This window comes from Coregonus clupeaformis, chromosome 1, assembly GCF_020615455.1.
Source record: "Coregonus clupeaformis isolate EN_2021a chromosome 1, ASM2061545v1, whole genome shotgun sequence".
NCBI classification, from domain to species: Eukaryota; Metazoa; Chordata; class Actinopteri; order Salmoniformes; family Salmonidae; genus Coregonus; species Coregonus clupeaformis.
In genome coordinates this window covers 92775943-92787944 of record NC_059192.1, presented here as the reverse complement: position 1 = coordinate 92787944, position 12002 = coordinate 92775943, and the positions used below count along the sequence as shown (strand labels likewise).

The 12002-nt window shown below is 42.0% G+C and overlaps 1 protein-coding gene across 1 annotated transcript in view; it reads right to left on the bottom strand.

The window, feature by feature from the left end:
- LOC121537645 (inactive dipeptidyl peptidase 10-like) overlaps positions 1-6724 on the bottom strand; it is a 67231-nt gene extending 60507 nt beyond the window's left edge. Inside the window, exon 1 of the mRNA XM_045223462.1 lies at positions 6553-6724. Within this exon, the coding sequence (XP_045079397.1) occupies positions 6553-6609 (57 nt within the window). The 5' untranslated portion in view covers positions 6610-6724. The remainder of the gene's footprint in view (positions 1-6552) is intronic.
- Positions 6725-12002: the final 5278 nt, after the last annotated feature.

Genomic DNA, 12002 nt, shown 5'->3' with positions numbered 1-12002 from the left:
TCTTACTTTTTTTGTTAAAAATAAATGCACTGTTGGTTAAGGGCTGTAAGTAAGCATTTCACTGTAATGTCTGCACCTGTTGTATTCGGCGCATGTGACCAATAAAATTTGATTTGATTTGATTTGATTTGGTCCTGCGACCTTACAAGTGTTGACCTGTTTAAAAACCTCACTTACGTCAGCTTCGGAGAGAGAGCTCTTATGTCCCCATTCCCCTTCAAATATCACAGATTTAAATGTACAGTATATCTGTGCCAAATATGTTTTATATCATTCAGAGGTGAAGATAAACCAAAGCATTTTTCTTTTATCTCTTTGGTTAAGCCAATGAAATGTGTGTATTTCATTTCCATAGTAAGACATGTTATTACTTGCCCAAACATAACACTTTCCTTGAATACATGATGCAGCCTTCTATGTCTCTAGCAGTGGAGGCTCCTCCTAAGATGAAGGGGAGGACCATCTTCCTCAGTGAATTTCAGCAAAATATAAATAGTGAAAACTATACTAGACATATTCACGTCACCAGATAATTGATTAAAACACACTGTTTTGCAATGGAGGTCTACAGTAGCCTCAAGAGCACTCTGTAGGGTAGCACCATTGTGTAGCTGGAGGACAGATAGTTTCCGTCCTTCTCTGGGTACATTGACTTCAATACAAAACCTAGGAGGCTCGTGGTTCTCACCCCCTTCCATAAACTTACACAGTAATTATGACAACTTCCAGAGGACATCCTCCAACCTATCAGAGCTCTTGCAGCATGAACTGATGTTGTCCACCCAATCAAAGGATCAGAGAATGAATCTAGTACTGAAAGCATAAGCTACAGCTAGCTAACACTACAGTGCATAACATGTGGTGAGTAGTTGATTCAAAGAGAAAGACAATAGTTGAACAGTTTTGAACAAATTAATTTCTTCAAAAATGAAGGAGAAGCAAGAGAGAGAGAGAGAGAGCTATATTTCATATTTTTTCCACTTTCACTTACTTAGCTAGCTAATGCAGCTAGCTAGTATAGCTTACTCAAACACCCAGCTCAGCTCAAACAAAGCGTTACATAGCTGACTATGGCTATCCAACACTGGAACTCTTCCAAGTCAAGGTAAGCTGTTGGTTTTATAAATGTATTGCACTGGGATCCGTTGGTGTAACTGCTAAACTGCTTGCTAATTGTAGCAGGTTTACTAACGCATTAGTTCTAGTAGCTATGTTGACTTGATGTTAGCTAATATGGTGACAAAGATGTTGGCTTTGTGTAGCGGTTAGCAGTAATTATATGAAGGTTTGACTTCGAAAGGTTTTTTCGCCTGGTCACAGACAGCTGATGTGTTGTGCACTGAAATCCACAAGCGAAGTGAAAAGGTGAGAGTAGGAAGGCGCGTAAATGCGAGAAGGAACGTAGATGCGAGAAGGAATCATCCAACGATCAAAGGGATCATACTATTTGTATGTCGCTGCTATGAAAGTGAACTGTGTTTGCGTGTCATCAGGGGTGTATTCATTCCGCCGATTCTGTTGAAAAACGTTTCTTAAACGGAAGCAAACGTAATGAAATGGGGATAAACGTACCTGAAGTTGCCTAATAGAAACTCTTGTTTGCAACTGCTGGATTAATAGGTGAATTTTATCAATATATTAAATCAAATCAAATCAAATTTTATTGGCCACATGCGCTGAATACAACAGGTGCAGACATTACAGTGAAATGCTTACTTACAGCCCTTAACCAACAGTGCATTTATTTTTAACAAAAAAGTAAAAATAAAACAACAACAAAAAATGTGTTGAGAAAAAAAAGAGCAGAAGTCAAATAAAACAACAGTAGGGAGGCTATATATACAGGGGGGTACCGGTGCAGAGTCAATGTGCGGGGGCACCGGCTAGTTGAGGTAGTTGAAGTAATATGTACATGTGGGTAGAGTTAAAGTGACTATGCATAAATAATTAACAGAGTAGCAGCAGCGTAAAAGGATGGGGTGGGGGGGCAGTGCAAATAGTCTGGGTAGCCATGATTAGCTGTTCAGGAGACTTATGGCTTGGGGGTAGAAGCTGTTGAGAAGTCTTTTGGACCTAGACTTGGCACTCCGGTACCGCTTGCCGTGCAGTAGCAGAGAGAACAGTCTATGACTAGGGTGGCTGGAGTCTTTGACAATTTTGAGGGCCTTCCTCTGACACCGCCTGGTATAGAGGTCTCTGACCTCCTCCCTATAGGCTGTCTCATCGTTGTCGGTGATCAGGCCTACCACTGTTATGTCGTCGGCAAACTTAATGATGGTGTTGGAGTCGTGCCTGGCCATGCAGTCATGGGTGAACAGGGAGTACAGGAGGGGACTGAGCACGCACCCCTGAGGGGCCCCCGTGTTGAGGATCAGTGTGGCAGATGTGTTGTTACCTACCCTTACCACCTGGGGGCGGCCCGTCAGGAAGTCCAGGATCCAGTTGCAGAGGGAGGTGTTTAGTCCCTTAGCTTAGTGATGAGCTTTGAGGGCACTATGGTGTTGAATGCTGAGCTGTAGTCAATTAATAGCATTCTCACGTAGGTGTTCCTCTTGTCCAGGTGGGAAAGGGCAGTGTGGAGTGCAATAGAGATTGCATCATCTGTGGATCTGTTGGGGCGGTATGCAAATTGAGTGGGTCTAGGGTTTCTGGGATAATGCTGTTGATGTGAGCCATGACCAGCCTTTCAAAGCACTTCATGGCTACAGACATCAGTGCTACGGGTCGGTAGTCATTTAGGCAGGTTATCTTAGAGTCCTTGGGCACGGGGACTATGGTGGTCTGCTTGAAACATGTTGGTATTACAGACTCAGTCAGGGACATGTTGAAAATGTCAGTGAAGACACTTGCCAGTTGGTCAGCACATGCTCGGAGTACACGTCCTGGTAATCCGTCTGGCCCTGCGGCCTTGTGAATGTTGACCTGCTTAAAAGTCTTACTCACATCGGCTACGGAGAGCGTGATCACATAGTCATCCGGAACAGCTGGTGCTCTCATGCATGCTTCAGTGTTGCTTGCCTCGAAGCGAGCATAGAAGTGGTTTAGCTCATCTGGAAGTCTTGTGTCTCTGGGCAGCTCGCGGCTGTGCTTCCCTTTGTAGTCTGTAAAAGTTTTCAAGCCCTGCCACATCCGACGAGCGTCAGAGCCAGTGTAGTACGATTCAATCTTAGTCCTGTATTGACTCTTTGCCTGTTTGATGGTTCGTCGGAGGGCATAGCGGGATTTCTTATAAGTGTCCGGGTTTGAGTCCCGCTCCTTGAAAGTGGCAGCTCTACCCTTTAGCTCAGTGCAGATGTTTCCTGTAATCCATGGCTTCTGGTTGGGGTATGTACGTACGGTCACTGTGGGGACGACATCATCGATGCACTTATTGATGAAGCCAGTGACTGATGTGGTGTACTCCTCAATGCTATCTGAAGAATCCCGAATATTAGGCTCTATTTAATCTCAGATTCGAAAATGCTAATTAGCATCAGTAGACATCATGCAAGAGTACAAATCCCTGCAAGCTCCTTCATGTTATCTCTAGCTGACAACTTTGCTAAGAGGTATTGTGTAAATTAAAAAATTGCACAAGACAGTTCACAGAATAGTCGATTTACAGTAATTTTGCCAATTTATTCATTACTAAATTTAGCTAACATTAGATAGTTAATTCCTTTTTCCTTTTTTTTCCTTTTTTCCCCCCTTTATTACCACCACCCTAATTGGAGTAAACTAGTGAACAACAACGCTTAGGCCTCTACTTCCAAATTATACATACTGTATACATTTTATGGACACAGTCAATTTTACAATAATTATATTTTGTTTGTTTTTACTCCTGAACTTCCTCTACCCTCAACATCTTCATTTTTATGATGTCCATCCGGTTTGCTTCTATAAGCCATATGTTCTTTAGTTAATTCTTACCTTTGCCTCGATTCGTCAGTCTTGTCCAGATCATCATGGCATTTGTAGTTCTTTATGATGGCCACATTAGCAGCTAATTAGCATTTTGTTTTGGGGGGGTAAATACAGGCGAATATATTGATAAAAGTCACCTTGTCTTAGAAAGATTTACACGGTTATCAAAACATCACGCCAGGGTAAGCCTACAGTGGCTTGCAAAAGTATTCACCCACCTTGGCATTTATCCTATTTTGTTGCCTTACAACCTAGAATGAAAATTGATTTTTGGGGGGTTCGTAGAGCCACCTTTTGCAGCAATTACAGCTGCAAGTCTCTTGGGATATGTCTCTATAAGCTTGGCACATCTAGATACTGGGATTTTTCCCATTCTTCAAGGCAAAACTGCTCCAGCTCCTTCAAGTTGGATGGGTTCCGCTGGTGTACAGCAATCTTTAAGTCATACCACAGATTCTCAATTGGATTGAGGTCTGGGCTTTGACTAGGCCATTCCAAGACATTTAAATGTTTCCCCTTAAACCACTAGAGTGTTGCTTTAGCAGTATGCTTAGGGTCATTGTCCTGCTGGAACGTGAACCTCCGTCCCAGTCTCAAATCTCTGGAAGACTGAAATAGGTTTCCCTCAAGAATTTCCCTGTATTTAGCGCCATCCATCATTCCTTCAATTCTGACCAGTTTCCCAGTCCCTGCCGATAAAAAACATCCCAACAGCATGATGCTGCCACCACCATGCTTCACTGTGGGGATGGTGTTCTCGGGGTGATGAGAGGTGATGGGTTTGCGCCAGACATAGCGTTTTCCTTGATCGCCAAAAAGCTCAATTTTAGTCTCATCTGACCAGAGTACCTTCTTCCACATGTTTGGGGAGTCTCCCACATGCCTTTTGGCGAACACCAAATGTGTTTGCTTATTTATTTCTTTAAGCAATGGCTTTTTTCTGGCCACTCCTCCGTAAAGCTCAGCTCTGTGGAGTGTATGGCTTAAAGTGGTCCTATGGACAGATACTCCAATCTCCGCTGTGGAGCTTTGCAGCTCCTTTAGGGTTATCTTTGGTCTCTTTGTTGTCTCTGATTAATGCCCTCCTTGCCTGGTCCGTGAGTTTTAGTGGGCAGCCCTCACTTGGCAGGTTTGTTGTGGTGCCATATTCTTTCCATTTTTTTATAATGGATTTAATGGTGCTCCGTAGGATGTTCAAAGTTTCCCAACCCTGATCTGTACTTCTCCACAACTTTGTCCCTGACCAGTTTGGAGAGCTCCTTGGTCTTCATGGTGCCGCTTGCTTGGTGGTGCCCTTTGCTTAGTGATGTTGCAGACTCTGGGGCCTTTCAGAACAGGTGTATATATATTGAGATCATGTGACAGATCATGTGACACTTAGATTGCACACAGGTGGACTTTATTTAACAAATTATGTGACTTCTGAAGGTAATTGGTTGCACCAGATGTTATTTAGGGGCTTCATAGCAAATGGGGTGAATACATATGCACGCACCACTTTTCCATTATTCATTTTTAGGAATTTTTGGACTATTTTGACTATTTTGTGTATGTCCATTACATGAAATCCAAATAAAAATCAATTTAAATTACAGGTTGTAATGCAAGAAAATAGGAATACTTTTGCAAGGCACTGTACACTAAACACAGCCCTTATTTTAAGTGTTTCTAAAATCCCCTATACGAAAAATGAATGGTGGAAAAATGATTGGAACCATTTCCCTGTTTAACCACTAGTTTTTATGGGTATTATGACTCATACTGTGGTACTCTATGATTACACCCTAGATCAGCTAGATGCAGGCAAGATTGTGTCAATGTCTGTCACCTTGATTACTAAAATGTATCTCGACCTGTGCACCTACGTTGTAAACTTTCATTCATAGGCTAGGTTGAAGCAACCTCATGATGGGTATAGGGAAAATTTGATTATCACGTATGTTACATTGAGCTGGGTGAATGGAATATGAATGACAGTCATCCAATATGCTGCAATAGAAATAAGGCCATGCTCATTAAAAAAATCATAATCCTCCCTGATCTTAAACGGCACCAACCGCCACTGGTCTCTTGATAGACTACATTTGCAGACACAGAAATAGAATCCATTGGATTGTATTTCTATGTTTGCAGACCATGCAATCACCGTTGTTGCTAAGAGACCAGTTGTGGTCACTTTATTTTTGGTATTTCGGATGTTGATTAAGATAATATCCATTTAATATGCAGCCACTATAATTACTTCATATGACAGGGTTTAATTGTTTGCATAGTGTCTCGTGACAGTTTTATAAATTACGCACATAAGATTGGGTTCTGCGTGCTGAGATTGTTTGAATAACTATTTTCTATAAAGGCAAAAGCTGTGCAGAAACTCATTCATCTTTCAAGTCCAGAAGAGACAACTTTTAGCCTGAGCCACCCACCATTGTGATCGACAGTGATGGATAAAAGGGGATATGAATACGATTGTTTGCGCACACCTGTTCAAACCATTGATCACAATCCCATTCTTATACAGGCAACATTGTAAGCTACAGGTGGTGATTAGGCTACTGTAGACTTTAGACATAGCATAAATATTACATATATCTGAATTTATAAGTAGGTTGTGCACATCATGCATTATAAAATAAACACACTTACCATATCCTTAGATGATTGGCATGGTATTTGATGAGAGACGCAGGCTGTTTGATTCATCTTGGACACCGTTTCCTTTGATGAAGATAAATACGAATTGATAAAGACAAATGAAATGTGGTCTAGAGTTTTCCAAGCTCAGGGTGCATGTTGCTATCAAACGTGTCCGGTGTCTAGAATACTTTGCAGTTACTGCATTCGATCCTTGTTGCCTTCTGGTGATGAGTTTCTCAGTCGCTGCTCCTCTCTCTCCCTCTGTGAAAAACATATCTGACACACCTCCTCCAAGCAGACTCTGAATATGTTACTGGTTTTACTGGGGTTGCTTCATGAATTGTAGAGAATAGATAGTATAAAATAAATAGCTACAGCTCATTTTTCTATACAAATGTAAGCTAAGGAACGGGTTATTCAATTGTGTTGTCAAGTGTTTATCGTTTTTGGTTCCTCTGAATTTCAGAAGTAAAACTTGAAATTAAATGTTTTGGTATTAAGCATTTCTTGGTTCAGATTAAAATACTGTTATGCACCTCTGAAATATTGTTCTATTGCCTTCATTGATCTGCTTTCAGGACCACCATCTGTTGAACACTGCAGTAGCCTAATACATTTCTCACAATGTTTCACTCACATTCCTTGAAGAGCTACCTTAGGTTAAGTCCCATTGGATAAAATAAGACCTTGATTGTAAAACATGTAGACTGAAGGATTTCTGGCATGCCTACACACTGCCTGAATGTGTACATGGGGAGCAATTATCAAGATCCTCAGGCAGTTCTTAAAGGCATGTTGAGCCCACTCATTTATAATTCCCTCTCTTTCCAAATCCATGTTGCATTTACTGAGTGATTGTCATCTAGTGGAAAATATGTTACTGTAAAATAATTCAACATTAGGGTGCATCATCTGTTTGGTTATCACATTCATGGTATGTGCATTGCACTTGCTGAGATGATCCATGACTGCTGTACATTAAGTGTACAAAACATTAGGAACACCATCCTAATATTGAGTTGCACCCCTATTTGCCCTCAGAACAGCCTCAATTCATCGGGGCATGGACTCTACAACGTGTCGAAAGCATTCCACAGGGATGCTGGCCCATGTTGACTCCAATGCTTCCCACAGTTATGTCAAGTTAGCTGGATGTCCTTTGAGTGGTGGCCCATTCTTGATACACATGGGAAACTGTTGAGCATGAAAAACCCAGCAGCGTTGCAGTTCTTGACACAAACCGGTGTGCCTGGCACCTACTACCATACCCTGTTCAAAGGCGCTTAAATCATTTGTCTTGCCCATTCACCCTCCGAATGACACACACACACAATCCATGTCTCAGTTGTCTCAAGGTTTTAAAATCCTTCTTTAACCTGTCTCCTCCCCTTCATCTACACTGATTGAAGTGGCTTTAACAGATGACATTAGGGCTTTCACCTGGATTCACCTGGTCAGTCTGTAAGTCTATGTCTATGTCAATGCTTTGTACACTCAGTGTACATATTTAAGGACAACCCACTGGGCATCAGTTCAGTTCTAGTTTATATTTACAGTTGTCAACTAACGTGAATTCAACATGAAATTAACAAAACATTTCACCATATCATTGGAGTTAGGTTTAAAGTTGGGTGAAAAAAAATATGAAATTCCCTTATGTTGATGACTTTTTGCAAATCCAATCATTGATTCAACGTCATCACATAATTTGTTTAGAGTTAAAATGATGTGGAAACAACGTTGATTCAACCAGTTTATGCCCAGTGGGAAATTAATCATTGCCAGCCTCTTCACATTCTTATGTAACTAACAATACTGCTGCTTTATCAATGAGCTATTGTGCATGTTGTCATGATGAAAAATAACCAATACATGAAAGTCATGTATCTGGGGGACATAATATCAATGCATGTAAATACTATTCATATGGCTATTATTCACAGTTCAGACATCATAATTATATAAAAGCTATAAGTATACTGGTAGGTTTTCACATTGTTGCACTTCCATTTAGGCTTTCATTCATCGGCAACATTAATAATTGCCACATTGATCCTAATATTTCCTTTTTTTTATTTCACACTGAGGTGAATTTCTGTTATAAAGAGACACACATGGAGAGGAGGCAGTGTGTCAACAGAGTGGGCTGAAGCTGAGAGAGGACTCAGAGGATGAATACTGGCATAATTATAGAGAATACATGTTGATCTCCAAATAGCAACAGTGCAAACACCACTCTCCTCAAACCAACACTGACACATACATTACATGGACACCTGCTAGTCGAACATCTCATTCCAAAATCTTGGGCATTAATATGGAGTTGTTCCCCCCTTTGCTGCTATAACAGCCTCCACTCTTCTGAGAAGGCTTTCCACTAGATGTTGGAACATTGCTGCAGGGACTTGCTTCCATTCAGCAACAAGAGCATTAGCGAGGTTGGGCACTGATGTTGGGCGATTAGGCCTGGCTCGCAGTCGGCGTTCCAATTCATCCCAAAGGTGTTCGACAGGGTTGAGGTCAGGGCTCTGTGCACGCCAGTCAAGTTCTTCCACACCGATCTCGACAACACTATTTCTGAATGGACCTCGCTTTGTGCACGGGGGCATTGTCATGCTGAAACAGGAAAGGGCCTTTCCCTAACTGTTGCCACAAAGTTGGAAGCACAGCATCGTCTACAATGTCATTGTATGCTGTAGCGTTATGATTTCCCTTCCCTGGAACTTAGGGGCCTAGCCCGAACCATGAAAAACAGCCCCAGACCATTATTCCTCCTCCACCAAACTTTACAGTTGGCACTATGCATTCGGGCGGGTAGCGTTCTCCTAGCATCCGCCAAACCCAGATTTGTCCGTCGGACTGCCAGATGGTGAAGCATGATTCATCACTCCAGAGAACGCGTTTCCACTGCTCCAGAGTCCAATGGTGGCGAGCTTCACACCACTCCAGCCGACACTTGGCATTGCGCATGGTGATCTTATGCTTGTGTGCGGCTGCTCGGCCATGGAAACCCATTTCATGAAGCTCCCGACTAACAGTTCTTGTGCTGAAGTTGCTTCCAGAGGCAGTTTGGAACTCAGTAGTGAGTGTTGCAACCGAAGCTAGGCGCTTCAGCACTCGGCCGTCCCGTTCTGTGAGCTTTTGTGGCATATTACTTCCTGGCTGAGCCATTGTTGCTCCTAGACATTTCCACTTCACAATAAAAGCACGTACAGTTGACCGGGACAGCTCTAGCAGGGCAGAAATGTGACGAACTTACTTGTTGGAAAGGTGGCATCCTATGACGGTGCCACATTGAAAGTCACTGAGCTCTTCAGTAAGGCTATTCTACTGCCAATGTTTGTCTATGGAGATTGCATGGCTGTGCCCTCGATTTTATACACCTGTCAGCAACGAGTGTGGTGAAATAGCCGAATCAACTATTTTGAAGGGGTGTCCACATACTTTGGTATATATAATGTTGCATAACGCATGCAAGATTGTGACATGAAATATACCTTGATATCATACCTCTGGGTGATGGAGATACAGATATTACCCCAAAAATGTAAAGGTCTGTAATGTATACAAACTGACTAGCTAAAATCCTTGCAAGCTAGGATTAACCAGCTAGCTAGCTAGCTACAGTTACTTAATTTCAACTCTGATTTGCAAGCTGAGTAGCTAGCTAGCAGTCGGGGGCTTCATCTGCTAACCCCAAACAGCTCACCTGACACTGTTTTCATACAAGTTTATTATGTGTAGGGCAAAAATAAATTAAGAACCGAGCTATGGTGATAACTCATGTCAAACCACTACTAACATCGTCCAAGACAGAAGGGGACCATTATGACTGACCCTTGCTGACATTTGCTAACTCTAATACCTCAAATGAAGCAGAACCACCCTCACTCTTACCAAGCCTACAATAGGACAGAGTAGGTGCATAGCTGCCGTCAGCTAAAAGTCAATATAAATGCCATTAAAGTGGTCAGAGGAAAAGGGTATTAACATTTTACTGCAGTGGGCTAAATCAGGGTCACACAGAGTGATTCTTGGTAGTCTTAAACAAATCTACTTTGAAACAAAAGTATACACCTCATACACATGGTTATGGGCTTTAAAAAATACACCTGTACCATGTCAGACATAGAGTTGAAATGTATTCAATTTTGAGTTTGCATCCCAATATTACCATAGCCACGGGAAGTAGGGGTGCTGAGGGAGGTACTGCACCCCCTGAAAAATAATAATAATACAACATATATACTGTATATGTATTTTGACATAAAAACAATTCTCGAAAAAGCAGTGCACTTGGCATTTAATAGGCCTGAATTAGAAGACCGATATAGCCATCTGTGGTGCGGGCAGCACCCCCCTCCCCCCAAACTACTTCCCCGGCTATGAATATTACACTTTATATACATCACAGAAGACTGAAATATAACAAAAATGTTTGACATAGAAACACCAGATTTTCATATGTTTTTGAATTTTTTATAATCTTTATTAATTATTAAATTATTTTAAAATTAATAATATTCCACCCATGATGCCAAAGAGGGCGCTTTTGGTCATTGACTGCAGGAAAGGGCTACTCATAGCATTCTAACACTCTAAATCCTAGCACCTAAATCTCCATGGTCTTCGACAATATGGTATGGTTATAATAATATTTGAGAAGGCAGAGTTTTAGAGAGGTGCATTAGGAAAGCATTAGGAAAGTCTTCAGACCCCTTGACTTTTTCCACATTTTGTTACGATGCAGCCTTATTCTAAAATGGATTAAATTGTTGTTTTCCCTCATCACTCAGTCACGCAATACCCCATAATGACAAAGCAAAAACAGGTTTTTAGACATTTTTTTACATTTACATAAAAAAAAGAGGGAAATATCACATTTACAGAAGTATTCAGACCCATTATTCAGTACTTTGTTGAAGCACCTTTGGCAGTGATTACAGCCTCGAGTCTTCTTGGGTGTGATGCTACAAGCTTGGCACACCTGTATTTGGGGAGTTTCTCCCATTCTTCACTGCAGATCCTCTCAAGCTCTGTCAGGTTGGATGGGGAGCATCGCTGCACAGCTATTTTCAGGTCTCTCCAGAGATGTTCGATTGGGTTCAAGTCCAGGCTCTGGCTGGGCCACTCAAGGACATTCAGAGACTTGTCCCGAAGCCACTCCTGCTTTGTCTTGGCTGTGTGATTAGGGTCGTTGTCCTGTTGGAAGGTGAACCGTAGCCCCAGTCTGAGGTCCTGAGCGCTCTGGAGCAGGTTTTCATCATAGATCTCTCTGTACTTTGCTCCGTTCATATTTCCCTCGATCCTGACTAGTCTCCCAGTCCCTGCCGCTGAAAAACATCCCCACAGCATGATGCTGCCACCACCATGCTTCACCATAGGGATGGTGCCAGGTTTCCTCCAGACGTGACGCTTGGCATTCAAGCCAAAGAGTTCCATCTTGGTTTCATCTGACC